The sequence below is a fragment of the Cyprinodon tularosa genome, unplaced genomic scaffold (assembly GCF_016077235.1).
Source record: "Cyprinodon tularosa strain WSP-4 unplaced genomic scaffold, ASM1607723v1 ctg3, whole genome shotgun sequence".
Classification (NCBI taxonomy): domain Eukaryota; kingdom Metazoa; phylum Chordata; class Actinopteri; order Cyprinodontiformes; family Cyprinodontidae; genus Cyprinodon; species Cyprinodon tularosa.
The window spans coordinates 2,430,286-2,447,782 of record NW_024039007.1 but is presented as its reverse complement, the minus strand read 5'-3'; the positions used below and the strand labels follow the sequence as shown (position 1 = coordinate 2,447,782).

At 39.5% G+C, this 17,497-nt stretch overlaps 1 protein-coding gene across 3 annotated transcripts in view; it reads left to right on the top strand.

The window, feature by feature from the left end:
* The window catches only part of ttll5 (tubulin tyrosine ligase-like family, member 5), an 85,153-nt gene extending 68,844 nt beyond the window's left edge, over positions 1-16,309 (top strand). For all 3 annotated transcript variants that reach the window (XM_038291541.1, XM_038291539.1, XM_038291540.1), the window contains 3 exons: positions 4,215-4,399; positions 9,403-9,485; positions 15,061-16,309. In XM_038291541.1, the coding sequence (XP_038147469.1) occupies positions 4,215-4,399; positions 9,403-9,485; positions 15,061-15,113 (321 nt within the window). In that variant the 3' untranslated portion in view covers positions 15,114-16,309. The remainder of the gene's footprint in view (positions 1-4,214; positions 4,400-9,402; positions 9,486-15,060) is intronic.
* The last annotated feature ends 1,188 nt before the right edge of the window (positions 16,310-17,497 follow it).

Sequence of the window (17,497 nt, the reverse complement as noted above, 5' to 3'; positions counted from 1 at the left end):
TGAGGTGATATTTTTCTTGGCTTGTCTAAGCATACGCAACTTTGTAAAAAAGAAAACATCCATTAATGTTCTTAGCTTTTAAGTCTCTTTTTTTGTCTCACAGACTGAACCTCATTTCCCTTAATTCTAAATTATCCTGTAAGATGCATGGAGGCCGGAAGTTGTCTTTTACTCTCAACTGTCTTGTTTTTTTGTTATGTATTGCTTAAACAAACTCCCTAGAGAACAGGATAGAGAGCATTATGTTAAAACTTCCCAAACTGACATTGTAATGATGTTTCAAATTATATTGTTTGCATTTAATTATTTAAGAATAATCATATGAATTTAAAATGTTGCATGCCCCAATGCCCCTAAAATGATTTTCTTCTAGATTTTATTTCATGTTTTGCTGATTTACGCTCAGATTTCTGATATCTAATAAGGTTACTTTTTTTCACCTAAACTAATAGCTAAAAACTTCCCTCTACTTGTCTAATACTCAGATTTATTTATACTACACAATGCATATCATGCAGGCATTTGGAAAAAAAATAGTTCCTGATTAAAGGGCTGTTGGATTTAGGTAAAAATCTTGTGTTCGAGGTTTGTATAGATGAAGTTATACAAATATGTATGATTTTTTGCAGATTTTGCTTTTTGGAAGAACAGTCAGCCAAACAATTTCAGGCAAAAATAGTTTTCTAGTTTCAATGTTCTTTGACTGGGATTGTTTGCAGTAGCCCATCGCTACTTGTTGCAAAAGTGTAAAGCAAAAGAAAACTTTGTTTAGAATATTATAGACTGATAAAAGACAGAAAACTGTGGTGTGTATTTGCGTTAATCCTCCGTTTATATGCTTAGCTTTAATAAGGGCTGTAGCTGTAAATCTTTAAGGTGTGTCTCTACCAGCTTTGCTCAACTAGAGCCTGAGATTATAGCTGCTTCTTTGAAAACTGCTTATTCGCTGTCAGGTTTGAAAGGGCGGGTCCGTCAAAATCAAATTTAAGTATTGTCACTAATTCTAATTTGGATTAAGCTCTGGATTTTCGACTTGGCCATTTTAAAACAGGGATATGCCTTGATCTCATCCAATCCACTGTAGCTCTGATTGCATGTTATAGCCCAGATTTGTGTAGAATGTAATGTAGTTGTGCAGTAATGCAGTTTTGCAGTTTTTACTAACCCTATGCCTTCAATATTGTATGCAACTGAAACGCTTGTTTTTTGGTCCTGTCTGTCCAGATCAATGCGTTAATTTCACATGCTTGCTGAATCCTATACAAGTGCTCTTTGTGGTTATGCAGCTTTTCTTCTTCTTTGATAAATATGTCAGTTTAGACCTATATCCATATATCTGGACCTCTTGATTTACATTACACTTTTATTTCCAGTTGATGAGTTAAACATGGTTCTGTGAGATGTTCAAAGCTTGGAGCACAAGCTTAAGAGGTGTTAATAGTTTTGAAAGCAAGGTATTGCACGAATATAAATGAACCAATTTCTACATAAGATTTTGAAAAGCCTACAGAAAGCCTGGGGAAATATTATTCAAAATTAACTTAAGGGATTACAAGAAAGTCCAGCTCCTTGGAAGGGATCAAACCTCGATTCTTTTGGGGGTTTGTAGGCTTTCTGCTTTCATTCTTTTCTAGCTTTAAATATGAATTTTGGTCTTTATAATTAAAATATACTCTGTCATTATAGTCACAGTTTTTTTCTTCACTCTTCTGGGGAAACTTAGTACAGCTGATGATTTTACGTCATTAAAAGTGTAGAAATGGATTTTCTACTGATTGTGATTGCTGATGTGTATTCACCAGCACTGCTCAGAGACATAGAGAGAGGGGGATCTGTTCCGGCACTCCAGTCCACGTTCCAGTTACTGGGTGCAGACTGTTCGGCTCCTCCACTCGCTTGGCCCTGGGCCGCCTGGCAGGCAAAGAAAGGTGCCCTTCCTGGCCCCGCTCAAACTGAATTGTGGCCATAGGCCTTGCAACCTGGAAACCCCAGCTTCTCATTTATCAACACAAGGATCATATCAGATATTTCATGTCACCTTGTTGGCCGTTTAAACGGCTATGCCATTAAACTGGAAAACCATTAGCATGTTAGATAGTCGTATAAAGCTACAGAAAAAATAGCACGGGCATGAGATGTGGAAGGAATGCATGCGAGCGTTCCCTGCCGCTGGATGGAGCGAGTGAAATGTGGTTCTAAGATATTATGTCAGAAAGACAACAGTTTATTGCTCCTTCCCAAGCCTTTGAAGAGCTTTTTCCATAAACAAATAAACAATGTGGAGAATTTGCTTTTCAGTGCAGCCAACTTGAAAAAATTTTAAGCTTGTTTTGATACTGCATGGCATTTCATTAATATGTGCACTTTTTCATGCCAAGCACTTTGATACTTCACCTCAATAAACAAAGGCCACAGTATTTTCCATGGCTAACTCGTTCTAAATGTGATTACACTTCCACTGGCTTCTTTTGGAATAGTTTGATTTATTTTGTCCTTAAGAGTACAGTACTCTCATGGATGCATGCTCCACCTCTTATCCAAGTTTGATGGAGTTCACTCCGGTTACTTTTAGCCTTTTATAGCATACAGACAAATAATTAGCTCCTCCTGCTTAGTAATAATCATACTTCTTTGACTATTAAAAAAGTGTTGATACCACTTTAACCTCATTGCATTGGAAAACATTTCAATGTATTTTCTTCCAGAAAATGGATGTGACAGACCACCACCAAATGTTGCATAGTTGTAAAGTGGAATGAGCCTGACATGAATTTGTTCCGCCGTTTTTACTTTGATAATCCTGCATACAATCCAATGCAAGCAATTGGAAAATTTAGTCTATCTGTAATTAAGTTAAACTGAGTTAATGCAGGTGTCATAGGAAGTGTATTAAAGAACATTCATAAAGAAAATAAAGACTTGGTAACACAGCAGACAGATAATCGAGAAAGTTTTAGAGAAAATCAATGCAGTTTGGTTGTGAAACGATAGAAAAAAACAATATGTCAAATTAGGAACATACCTTGGATCGCTTGTCAAAAAAGCATAGTGCATAGCACAAAGGCAAAGCTGTTAACCCCCATTAACCTAAACTGAAAACCAATCATAGAAAGAAAGATGTTTTTAGATCAACAGTCTAAAGGGCCGGTTATACTCCTGTAGCAGTTTGTTGCAGTGAGCTTGTCGCAGATATTTGTGATTTATGCCCAAATTTGAAGCGTGGTCTGTGCTATGTTATTCCATGCCACAAGGCAAGAGGGTCAATCACAAACTACCTGTGGGTCTAGATACAGCCGAGGCAGTGAGAAAGTGGGGGCAAGTTTGTGCGACAACAGAGGGATATAAGGGCGCAAAAGAGCGGGGATCCAGGTGGAAAAAGGGTCCCAGCTTTCTCGCGCACCTCGCTCTTGGTGCTGGTCCATCTTCACAAGTCTTTGTCCACAATAGTGGTCATACAAACAAAACAAGCTGTTAAGGTACCAAACGGCAAAGACGCATAGTGTAGGGCGGATGTATATGGTGTACCAAAGTGGCTGCGGAAGAGGAGGGAGGCATATCTGCGTTCACTGCGACACACATACTGACCATCTGGTTTCTGAGTGTGAACCAGGCCCTCGACACGGCCAACCCGGGTTCGAATCCGACCTGTGGTCCTTTGCTGCATGTCTCTCCCTCTCTCATACCCACTTTCCTGTCAGCCTACTGTTGGAAAAATGAGCCACTAGTGCTGCAAAAACTCAAAAAGAAAAAAAAGGTTAATGGTAACACTGGTATAGCTGCAGAGATCCACACCTCGACCAATTCAAAGGACAACTGTTAAACAAGCACTCAACATTACAATGCATTTTTTTAAGAAAGCAAAATAACTCCTGTTGGTTTGTTGCTACCATACCCTTGTTAGATGAGATAAAACATAAAGTTTGATGCAAAATGACATGCCATTTGGAAGATTAAACCGCTTTCATATTATTTCCTACCATACCATTATAGGCTAATTTAAATAAAACAAGGTAAAACTAAATAAATCATTTGAAAACAAACCCAATGGCATTGTTGCATTTTTGTTAGAAAAATGCAGTTAAAGTTCCTAATAAGATGAAATGATGTTTGTGCTTAAAATTAGACAATGTTACTTATCTAGGTGATACTGTTGTGCTGGCCACATATTGTTTTGATCAAGTATTGGTTGTTTCTCTTTATTGGGCCAATTTCAGGACCAGACAAGCGCCCCAAACACCCAGGTATCCACAAAACCCTCCAACTGTCCATCTTCAAGCTTACAAGTTTGGCCAAGTCTCAGCCAAAGCGAGATCTGTGTCAGTCCTGGTTTTGTTCCAAAGCCACCCAGTAGTGCACGAGAGGGACAGGTCAGGAAAACGGCAACGAAACGACTGATCAAGTAAGTCAAGACCCAAAGGTAAATGAAAGAATAAATCTATATATTTTTCAAACATTAATGGCAATAAGATGGCAGTTTTGGCCACCTGCTTCTGAAACAAGACGGTGCTCATGAGATCACTGAATTCAAGCGGATACAGCTAATGTTAATGAGAGTCAGAAAATGTGCATAGTGGACTATTTCCAGCCTTTTGGCCTTGGGCTCTATCTGCCTGTTCGGTAAACAGCCTCATCATGGGGCCTGATTTCTGCCTGAACCATAAACAGAATCTGGTTCAGTGAAAGGGCCTGGAGTTCGGGCTCTGGGCTCCATTTAAATCCTGTTTAGTTTGGAGATAAGGTGAAGAGTACAGAAGGAAAAATAAAAAGGAAAGGGGTGAAACTGGGCTCAACTGCCAGTTATTTCCCTTGCTAATTTTATGACTGTGTTTCTAAAACATCCAAATTACACAACAGCAGCAAGCCCATGTGATGAGGGCTGATTGTTTGTTTAAAGCGTGCTGGCAAAGACCTTTCCAGTGTTGTTTAATGTGGAAGAGGAATGGCACCACAGGGTGGCTTAGCTGCAAATTATCCAAAAAATCTATCTGGCAGTTCATTTTTTGTGTGTGTTATTTTAACTCATTTCATTTATTCCAACTGAGATTGAGTTAAACACCTGCACTTTTAGAGTGTTGCCACTTTGGACGAACTGTACTTGGCATTAAAAGAGTTAATAGAGCAGAGAATGGCTAATATAGAACGGAGAGCTGTGTAGGGGCTGTATTTGCTCCTGCGTGTGTGTCTTCCTGGCAGTTGCTGTGTTTACCTTCTGCATGTGGAATTCCAGAGCCCCCCTCACACTCCGCTCTGTCCTGCATTTTTGTGGCCTACCAGTGTGACAGGGGAGAGTGTGGGAAAAACGGAAGCTTCAGGAGCACAAAAAAATAAAAAAGAGCTCTGATGGAAACAATGGAAAGAGAGAATAAAGAGATGAGAAAATCAAGAATGACAGAGAAAAGTAAGCTCCATCCGGAAGAAAGGAGATGATTGTTTCCAGAAAACGGAAGGATAATGAGTTGCTTCCCCATTTTTCCAGCGCTCTTTTTCAGGGCAACTCTATACCTTTGTTATTGAGGCACATCTGAAACGTATCCCAGCGCCAGGCTAATCCTCTCCAACTTATAATAGCATCACTGTGCTGGATGCATTCAAAGAGTTCAAGGTTGTCCAGCTCTGCAAACACCGTCCTATATCAAATTGTAAAAACCACTGTTTGATACACACATATTCCATCCCTTGTTCCCTCGAATTTTCCATGAACAGTGCACTGCAATTCTCTGTGAAGGTCTAACACATAAAACTCTTTAGTAGGCCGCCCACAATAGTTTTATCTGGAATCCCAATTCTTTTTTCAGGTTTAGCTTTGACTGCCTTGCAAAAACTTTTATACCCCTTCAACTTTTGTATTGTTTGATTGTCAAGCGGAAGAAAAAATATCTATGGTTCTCAAGGAGCCCACTTAACTCAAATATCCCTGAATACAATCCCAACCTTCTTTATAAGTCGCCTAATCAGTTAATAGAGTCCTGGTGAGTAATTTAATCCAAGGATAAGTCCAGTTGTTCTATGAAAGCCTCTTGAAGACCAAGAAACGCAGCAAACAGGTCAGGAATGACGTAGAGACCTATGAGGCAGTAAGGTTATAAAACCAATTTTAAGCTCCTTACATCTCACATAGCGTCTCTATTCACCTAAATTGACAGGCCAGCAAACAAAACCAACCTATAATGCCTCTCTGAAGGTGCTAAAGATAATTAAAAACTAGAGAGAAGAGCAACAGTGATCCAAAACCTGGGGATTTGGCAGTTTGCCACAAGCCATGTAAAGTTCAGAATAAGATGCTGTGGGTAGATAAGACCAGATTGTTAGTTTTTTTTTTCGTGCAAAACTCTAAGTGATCAAGGGAAACGAACAATGAACATGATCTTAAATACAGCATCATGCTGTTGGAATGCTTTCCTTGATCATGGACAGGGCAGCGGGCCTAAAAGCTGGCAAAACAGATAGCTCTAAGGTTTAGTTCTGCACATTATCAATGTGAGACTACTCTCATTGAATCAGATCTAGGAAAGGAGGAACTTAAAGCAAACCTTTGAGCTGTTTGAGTGAAGGGACACCTACTGCCCACCCACCAAACCTTGGTTTTAGCCTGTTACAATAAAAATTGAGTAGACACCATGAGAATCCACATCAGACAAAAACATATATCTCATGCTGTTCCTCTTTAGTGGATTCTGACAAAACAGAAGTTGACCCCCCCCCACCTTATTCAAATCAGAACAAATTGGTGTCAAACGTTTGTGCTACGTTTGTGCTGGTTTGTGCAGCAAAAATTTTCGTTTGTGCCGCTATCATTTTTTTACAGTTTAAAATTACAGAATCATAGGTTAGCAACTTATAATTTATATGAAATTCAGAGTTCATTTGTACTGCTATAATTTCAATGATATTAACAATATTTTGTAGAGGTCATCAAAGATCAGGTAACATCTGATTTTGCTGCACAAACCAGCACAAACAGAGCTGAGTTAATTGACACCCACTTTGCCTCATTAGAAGAAGTTGGGGGGGGGGCTTGTTGACCTTTGATGACCTCTAGAAACATCTCTTTATATCTTTAAAATGATAGCGCCACAAACTAAAATATTTGCTGCACAAACCAGCACTAACGTAGCACAAACGTTTGACACCAATTTTGTCTGATTTGAAGAAGGTGGGGGAGGGGGGCAACTTCACTTAGGTGATGCATCTTTCTGAGCTAGCATGTTTTATGGATTCCTGTGTGTTTTGTTAACGCACAGATATTGTAAGAATTTAGCTTTCAGGCAAGGTTAGCTGGCCTGAGCAAAGAGAAGTAGATGGAGCTAAGCACAGAACAATATGGTAAGAAAATGCTGCAGAAGCTGCCAACTCTAGACCTTTAGTGGGACAATGACTCAGTGCACACAGCCAGAGCTACAATGAAATTGTTTAGATCAAAGCATGCTCATGTAGCAGAAAGATGCAGTATAAGGCTGGACCTATGTTCCATTAAGAATCAAGTTCACATACTGTATGTTCTCAATCTAATCTGACAGAGTTGGATCTGTTTTATAAAGAGGAATCTACATCAATTTAAGTGTCCAATGTCCAAAGTTGGTAGAAACAAATCAAATAGACTGTTATCTATACTTCAAGAAAAGTGGATCAATGTTATTTGAGTCAGGTGGACAGAAAGCAAATATTTGCCAAATGTTTGCCAATTTTATTTTTTATAAAAAAAATGAATATGAATGCATCCCTTTTCCACAGCTTAACAATCACTGTGCTTTGCCAGCCTCTCACCGGAAATCCCTGGAAAATACCTTGTCATTTGTGGTTGTTTTGTTACCAACAAGGAAAAAAAGCTTAATAGGCATGATTCCTTCTAAAGGCACTGTACTGTACATAGTGGGGCTATACGAATGAAAAAAAAACTCTCAGCTCTTGTGTTTAAGCCCAGTCGCCAAAGAGCATGCTCAGTTGAAGCAACTGCGCAGCTTAGTGGTATCATACTTAGCAGGGCAGGGACCTCTCGCCGCTCTATCAACATACCACAGCTGCCAACCTGAAGGGCTGCAAAGACTCAGAGTGGAATGACTTCAGTGAAGGCTTTGAAAGCAGCAATTTGTTACACAAATAAATGAGCCTGTTTGGTATTTTGTTTGCAGGGTTTGGTTAGTCACAGCTGTAACTACGGAAACCCATGCTGTCGTGTGGCATTACTAATAGGGTGACAATTATACCAGCGCCATTAATGTCAGCCTCGCTGCTGCTCTCACTCCCTATTAATCAGACGCAGCAGTAGTTGTTTTCATAGAATGCTGCATACACACAGAAGCCTCCAAACGTGTGTTTATGGTTAAACTTTATCCCCTATTGGTCAGGGCCGAATCACATTAGGGACATACTACTGGCTTGAACACAAGAACCGTAGATCTGTGTCTGTTAGAATTTCTAGTAGAGGTTTGTGCACACACTGCAGATTCAGAATCAGTTCTCCACTGCAGCTCTTCTGGCTGCTCTGACTCTTAAAGTGACAGAGTGAGAGACTGTTGACAAAGAAAGTGATGTGAAAGGACCCGGAGGTCAAGCATCCCCCTCCTCGCCCTGTCGATGTGAAAGGGGCTGCTTCCTGTCGAGGTATGCCACGCTTAAAGTGGGCCAGTTCTATTTGTGGTTGTGTAATGGTATGAAAGAACAACTGTGCAGCCCCTTACAAGGAGGCAGTGTGTACCCTCATTACCTTATTAATGCTCCTTTGGCATGCTGCTGTTATGGGGCGAGAGGTTAATGCCAGCTAAGCTTTATTTATTGTTCCCCCTAAAAATGCTCAACAGATTTAATGCATAAGGTTACAGACGTGTCTGCTCATGCTTTATGCTTCGGTAGCTGTTTTAATAGTGTGCTTCTGGAAAACACTGCTCTCACTGTGCAATTATTTGAAAAGAGGTATTTAATTTCTTTTCTATAATCTTTAGACTTGATCATTAAGCCATGCAAGGTAAATAAACCACTCGATTTGCTAATTACTCTACGTGTTCTCTATGTTTGTAATCTCTTCTTACAGCCGGACTCGGTCAGTAATCGCCAGCGTATTCTAGCCGGAGTGATAATCGCATCACTTTGGACAAGGAGCAGGAATTTCTCTCCTTCTTGTCACAATAGCTCTGGAGAGGCACTCAGTAAACACTTAGCCTCACCAGGCTCCACCGACTGCACAGAAAGAGCTTCATTTCAATCCGAGTCCGCTTTGCTCATGTCAGAGGGCTCAAACACACCCACAAACAATCCCAAAGAGAAATTCATTTTAAGTTTTGACATTTAGTTCCACAGAATCCTGGGAGGACTGGAGAAGAAAATAGTCCTATACGGATATTTATTTTTTTTCTTAAAGAATAATCACTTTCAGTCTTTCATACTTGAGCTGTTTCTGATTAACAGGCAGATGTCCTCTGAGAGTTCAGCCAGTGGTTCCATATCAAGCGGCCAGCCGGTGGTCTACAAGGGCAATTGCGGTAAAACAGGTGGGTTTGATGTTGCAGTTCTACATGAACATATGCTCCACATTGTACTACAGTCCTCAGCTGGGGGAAGTTATTCCTCTCTACCCCAGTGTCATTGTCATGGGTCTGATTACAGCAGACACAGTGGACATTCCTCATCGAGAACTGATGAACTTTAATTGACGCCTGTTGTAAAGCCCATTTCCTGAATCAGCGAATGCTGTAAAATGTCAAAGAAACTGTTGAGTTATCAGCTGATTCTTTAAAGCTTTATACTTCGATGGTTAAGAATTATTGGAGATTTTATTATTTTCCGTACAGTAGTTTTGTGGTAAAATAAATTTGTACTGATTGACTTTAGCTCATAAATATGGCTTATTCCATATTTGAAATCTAAACTAGATAGAAGTTTCTCTCTTGTATTTATACTTTAAAGTGGTCCAGACTTAGATGTCCTAATTTCATCCTGAAGAAGGATGAATTAATCACGTTAGTCTGAGTCATCTATCAGAATCACCTTAAGGTCATGTCACCCATAATAAAAATGGAACCCAGTGCAGCCATTGTTCTCCGTACTGCTTTTAGTGGAGGATGTTGTTTTTCCAGATGGATCATCAAAATAAATTGTCCTCCCAATTGTCAATCATTCTGGTGATATGTTTACGTAAGGCCGTCCTACGTGCTCATCCCCATTTTCACTTAACAGCGGTGAGTCTGACATAGTGGAAAAATTGTAAATCTCCTTGTAAGCTTGTATTAGCGATGAGAACAGCATCTCTCTAACACATTTAATAGACACCCGCTCCCTGTACCATACCCTGTTCACGGTGCATGCACCTTTTCTTTTTTTAAGTGGAGAGGTAAAACTAGCGAAAAATCCTCCATTATACCTTTAAGGAAACATTTCTCCATCTTTGACAACAATAAGCTTGCATAAACTTAGACTGATCATAACCTTTAAACAGTAACCCACTTAACAAATATGAAATACCTCTTTAAACACTTAACTGGCGAACTGATATAAAGCCCTCTGAAGCATTTCAGGGCAGGAGCAGTACTCCCAAATGTTTGCCAGAAAATCAATAAAATGTAAATCACCACCTCTACCTAAGATTTATGCGAAAAACTGTTTATATCCTGGAATGTGGGGATTTAAAATGTGGGAAGAGAAAAAAACTTCCCTGAATAGAAATTTTAAGTTTGGTTGTGCATTACAAGTGCATCACTTTTTCAAGGTCCGATGTTTCTGGAAAGATAAGTGGGCATAATAGTAAAGAGGTATTATATTTAATTTAAATAAAATCCAGGTTTGCAGTCTGCTTGGTCATTCCCTCATGTTGACCATTCCCATGCATGCACAGCTACTGCTCTTTTCAAAGGGCAAATGTTGCGCCGACTTTGTGGGTTCCACAGCTCACATGTGTGCAGTCATTTACACAGCTCTGTGCCTCATTGCAGGGATGATGATGTCAGGAAGTTTGCTCACATCTGTTTGTCTGATTATACGTTTTTTCCAACGATCTGCTATACATTAGTATCAGCAGATCCTTTACATCATGTCATTTTGTCTGCCCTGAGATCACCATAATGGAAATATACAGTAGCCATGCATAAACCCCCACCCCCTCCCCTCTGTGCCCCTCTCATACCCCTCACAAACGCATCCAAAAAAAACTTGGTGTCTCTTTGTGGTGAAATATTCCTTTTTGTTCTCCTTTTTCCCTCTGCCCACAAGCGAAGAATGCTGGCTGAGCTCAACAAACATCTTAATAACTCATAAATTACTGTAATTGGATCCTTCGGGAGCAGCATCTAAATTTCTTGAATGCACATTTTCCATCATTCAGGATTTACAGGTTCGGGAGCGTTCCTTTTCTTTCTTTCAAAAAAGCCTCAGCTTCTATAGCTTACAGAAAATACAGGAAATGTTATTTATTGTTTTGCCTTTTATTTATGTTTATTGCCGAGTGTCAAGTTGATCCATTAAAACTTAAATACACACTGGAACACCCAACCAATGGTTAAATTCCTGAACCATTTCTGATTTGATTTCTAGATCAAAAACAGCCACTTTTGCCCAAGTTTCAAACATCTGCCATGGCCCGTCCCTCTCAGATGATAGGAATATATTAGAAGGATGAACAAAGACTCAATCATAAGCAGGGACCTGCAGGAACACCTGTGTTACTGTCCACAGTAAAACGACATTTACCAAGGACATACAAAGAAGCATCTGCACCAAAATTGTGACTTAATAGGCCACGTTTTCTGGAAACAAAAAAAAAAAAGATACAAGGAGGAGTACAACTTAACGAATATTGAATTTGTTGTAGTGACAAGATGAATGCTTGGAAGAGAAAAAGCTGTACACAGTTTGAAGCTCGGTGATGGAAGGATCACTCTGTGGGTCAGTTTTACTGACAGTTATACAAACGCATGCAGAATTTGGATGCTATATGGAACTACCTAAAAATAACGTCCAACTTTATCTCAATTTAAGCTAGATGGGTAAAACTTGGATACAACATGGTGTTTCACCTTTATAACAATTAAATACCATCAGAAAGGCTTTTGGGACACGCCTGGTTGCCATTAAGCTCCTGGAATGACCTCAACCTAAACTTCATCATGCTTGTGGACTTTTCGTAAAGGTCTGGCCTTTGCCAGGAAACCAAACAGTTTGAATGAGTTCTATTAGATCTGTCAGGAAGAGTGATTACATATTCAGTCTGAACTATGCCAGGCTTGCAGATAGCTACAAAAAGCATAATAATAGCAGGGACATATAGGTTAACCCTTCCATGTTTCCTAAGAAAATGACATTTTTAAAATCCATTGTGAGCATATGCATCTGCGACGCTGATTGCTGGTTGCTGGTTTTTCATTGCAGGGAGAACATGTAGTGTAAGAGGGACTCACGGTGGCGATTTAAAGGGAAGAAGGCTGTTAGAATGGGCGAAGCCTCTGTGGAGAGGAGAAGTGCATCAGGTCTTTCTGCCTTTGTAGCAAGATGACTGAGTACCCCTGATTGACTCTGACAGGCAGTTAGAGCGAGTCCAAATGGAGAACATTCTCTATGATCAGCTGTCACCCATCGTTAATCACACTCTCCCTTTATCTCTCTCCTGTGTGCCTTTTTAATCTCTGCCTCTCGGTGCTCATACGGCTCTCCCTCTATGCCCTGAAAATTTCTCCGACTCGTTAACGTCAACCTCCCCTCCTTCTCCCCCTCCTCCCCTGTGTTGATTTTAGACATGACACGAGGGCACGGTTCTGATGAGGACCCACCAAAGCTTACAAAACTACATTATATCCACCACATGTGTTTTACAATGCTTCCCTTGAGGTTCCCTTGAAGTTCTCTGCTCTCTACTGTTGGTAACTGTGTGGAGATTTATTGCTCAAGCCTGAGAAGGAAATGAATGCAGCATTTGTGCCACTTTAATGGGGGTCTGATCGTGTTAGAACAAATAACCTAAGCCTCTCTCTATCAAAGTAGGTCTGTGTGGAGCATTGGGAAAGCAGGCTTGTTACTTCCCACATGTATTAGGCAATTTACTCCTGGAATCATCATACAACATACTCCAGTAGGTTTAAGGGGAAACTCTGCCTTGCAAAAGTATTGGTTTTGTTGGGACTTTTATGTGTTAGACCAACATTGAGTAGGGCATAGCAAAATAGGAGAATGTGTGAAAAGAATAATGTTTTAAACATCAATAAAGGTGTTTTATGCCTATGTGTTAAGTCTCTTTTATCTGATTCCCCTTAATAAGCAGATTCAAACATAGTTATGAGTTTGATGAGCGTTTGTGTCTCCCTTCATATAACCCTTATTTGCTGCAATCAAATTCTTACTGATCCATCTTTGCAAAACAAAAATAAAAATACTCAATTATCAGCTAGGACCAACAAAGTAAATAAATTAACATAATTCTTTGATCTGATTAATTTGCCATTTCACTGAATACTTTGAACCTTTAAAGTTGGAAGATAGAGGCTGATGGCACCCATTCTAACAGTCTCTTTAAATCGCCACTAAAAGTGAATTTACAAGCTGGAAAGTTTCCCAAACCCAATATGGCTGCTTGGTATTTAAGGTATTAACCACTGCCTGTAGGAATTGCTAAGTTGACCCTCTGATAATTAGTTTCTCTTTAGCTTTCCTGCATGCAGTAATATACAACAACATTCAATGAGGACGTATCAGCAGTGACATATTTTGTTTGTTTATGCTGCTAACAGTAGTCAGCATGGTCACTGAACATTACCAGACCAGAGCTTGGTTTCTAGAAGCACCTCTTCTTGGTTTTGTGCCTTCCACTTCAGTTTTTACAGAAAGCTGTTTTTATTTTCTTATGTTATGTGTGCCTGATAATTCCACAAGAGCAGCCCAATCACTAGTCCTACATTTGTCACACCTTGAGAGTCATGGATCTAAACCAATCTATTGTCTCTCTGGCTGTATGTTTATGGTGGTTGTGCTCTGCAACAGGTGCAAACTGTTTGCAGATTTTCTCTTTGTTTAGTCCCATCTACCTGATCATCAACCCTGAACTGCTTTCGTGGCTGTGATAAGGAAATGAATCCCCAGAGCATGCTGCTATCACCACCATGTTACATCATGGGAATTGTCTCCAGGTTGTCGGGCAGTGTCAGTCTTTGCGACATGTACCCTTACAAGCACCCTTTGCATGACAAAGTATAAGAAGAAAATCCCTTGCCTTTCTTCAAATCTCTTTTTAAAGAAGCCATATTTTTACTTGTTTAAGACATATTTTTAGTTGTTTAAATGACAACTAAAAGTTGTCATTTAAACATTTTTACCAGCTTAAGGGTCAATCTTTGTTTTTTCTTTTGGAGATTTCACAAAGAAGTGGAGGTAATGTATTTGTATACCACAATTGTTAAGAGTTTTTTTGGTTAAATATCTTTGAAATGTGTATCAATTTCCTTCCTGTCAGAACCACTGACTGCCTTGTGGTCATTCAGGAAAGTTTGGAAAAAATATACCAAGGCCTGTGAGAAAATGTTGCAGGTTTATAGGTTTGGAGGACTCATGAAAGGCAGTGAAAGTTTATCTTGTGTCATTTTGACGTTAACAGGAAATATTGTATCTCCCTCTTTCATTTGCTGAGCCGAAGGAACCCACTTCCAGTAGTTATATCCTCATACTCAAAGTCAGGGAGATGTTTTTGTTTTTCAGCTCAGTCAGGCCCCAAAGTGTAAAAGAGCACCAAAACAAACAATTTGCAGAGAGGGGAATGAAAGACCTAGTGTTTGGGAGCACAAACACAGCAGCTTGGAGTTTGCTTGGAATGCTGTTTCCTGCAGGATATCTGGCTGAGCGCCAGCCGATAAGGTGAGGGCTTCAGGCACTGTGAGCATGAAAGCAGTAAGAAAAAAAAAAAGACTATTGAGTACACTTACTGAACTGATCAGCTGGTAACCTTCTCAACCATAAGTAATAGAAAAGTAAAACAGACAATTTAACACCATGATCTCAACTGTAAAATATCTTCCTGGTTAGACTAATGTTTTACTTGTAGAGGCATTTCAGAGACATTTAAAGTAGCTTCCTTGTTTTGTTGTTCTCTAGGTCTTTCTGCACACGGCAAGCTGTTCCAGAGCCAGGAGCCCTCCCACAGATGACATGAAGAGGATCTTGTGCACGTCCTGCTATTCTGCAGGCCTGACAGGTGTCTATGCATGTAACAGCATTTCACAGTGATATTCTGGGAAAGGACAACAGATTAAAGTATGCCTAACATCGAGCAGCATCCTATTAATTTTGCTGCCAGAGACATGCAAGGCTAGGAACGCCAAGCTTTGACGCAGGTCGGGATTTAGTTGCACAGCTCCAACTCCAACACCCCCAACCGCTTCATCGCCCTTGGCCACAGTCCGTCTACATCCTAGCAGCTGCCCGCTCTCATTCTCTCCATGCCACCGAAGCCACAGGAAGGTTTCACTGACAGATAGCCTTCAACAGATGGGTCTGCAAGACCTGTTGGTGTGTGCACCTCTGGCTGTGTAACTACATCTCTCCAACCAAGCCCCAACTGGATGTAGAAAAGGGTAATGAGAGACTTTTGGTGATTTTTCTTTTTCACAAGTATTGTTAGCACTGAATAGGTAGCTTCCTACGTTACTGCAGCACTTGGTGAACATGAAAGAATCTTTCATGTGTGGTTTCCAACATTACTCTGTCCTCTTATTCTAAAAGCCATACAGCTGCCAAAGCTCTGCCCTTTGCCTGAGGACAAGTAAAAGTATAGCTTCCTTCATATACAAGCTTACAAGCTGAAGGGGTTTTTTAAGCCTTGTCTCTTGATTTTGAAGTGCAGCGGTCTCAGTTCTCAATCTAACCTGTAATTTTTTTGCTGTAAATGTTGTAAACAAGTTGTTGACGTTCTTAAGTGGAGAGATTAAATTCGATGTGATTAATCCATTCTCTTTTTGCACATCACATATTTTGTGGAAGTTGACTGACAATTAAATTGAAGCTACAACAAAAAAAAAGGATATTAGGTTTATGAGCAATATTGTAAAAGTACACCTCACTCATTTATTTATTTTCTATCTTCTTTAGATAACCCTAATATTTTCTCAGGTTTTTTAAAGGTCTATTTAAATTAGTTTCAACCTTAGCTGCTTTCTACAGTACAGAGTCAGTATCTGACCATTTTTAAACACTTTTGTGCTGTTAAAGCCCCTCATTTCCTTCAGTCATTCTGCCATAAATTCACCTTTAAACTGAAGATATTAAACCAGTGTTGTATTACATACTAAACTACAAGTTGGTGAAGAATCACTTTCAATTTGGTCTGGTAGAGACTTTGTTGCCAGCACCTATTTAGTTCTAATTTCTTTAGGCTGAATCAATGAGAGATCACATGGTTTGACAGATAAAATTTGATTTTAGATGCCAGTGAAATAATTCTTGGAGTATTTAGTTCAGTTCTTGGCTAACAGTAGATATTCAGCCTAAGGATGATTTATTTTCCTGCATCTTAAGCTTTATATTTTAAAAATGGTTTAACTAAAGGAAATAATTTAAGCCTTTCTCTTCTTCCATCCAACATTTATCCATTTCAGTCAAAAAAATAAAAACACTGCCACATTAACCATCATGGTCAAAGAAGTAAAAGAGCCAAGGTCCAAAGAAAACTATAAGACCTTCAGAAAGCTTTTTCATCAGGAATTCAGAGAAAAAAACGAAGAAAGTTTAAAGATCACAAAGAAAAATGAAATGGTGTCAATTTCTTTACCCCTACCTTAGTGTGATGCCTAAAATTTTAGGCGTCTTGAAAAAGTTTTAATGCCCCTTTTATCTTTTCACAAGTAGTTATATTGATGAAAGAAGGTTACATGTTTTTAAAAATCTTATTTAAATACAATTTGTGTCCATTTCTGTTTATCCCTCATTACTTTGATATCCCTAAATAATATCCAATGCAACTAAAAGCCCTCAGAAGTCAGAAGGTTGTTGTAGAAGGTCACATAAAAAAAACCACCTCTTGAGGGCCAAGAACAGAGAGATTGGAGATAGAACTGCTGAGATGTTATAAAACAATCTGGTGAGCTTTTGACATACAGCAAATCACTGGTTAATCTATAATCAAAAATGAAAAGAGAACGGTATACTGTAGCTGCAGACCTAGCAAAATATGATTGTCTACCTATAGTGACACACAGAGTAAGGAGAGCATTTCATCCAAGTGCTCAAGGTAACTAACTGGCAGAGTAGCAGAGATTCAGAGCTCATATTGGAAAATTGTAAAAAAAAAAAAAAGAACTGTCATCTAGCTCAACACAAATCAAAACTCTGGAAGAGCAGCAAGAAGAAACCATAGTAGAAGGAAAACTACAGGAAGAACGCATTCAGGTGACAAAACAAACGCAAGTTAGTTCTCGTGCCGGATGAGAGAGAATAATATATTTTCAGACATCTAGCACCATCCTAAAAATGTACATTGCCTCCGACATATCCTCATGGGGAAACATGATGTCAGCGTCATGCTGTGGGGATATCT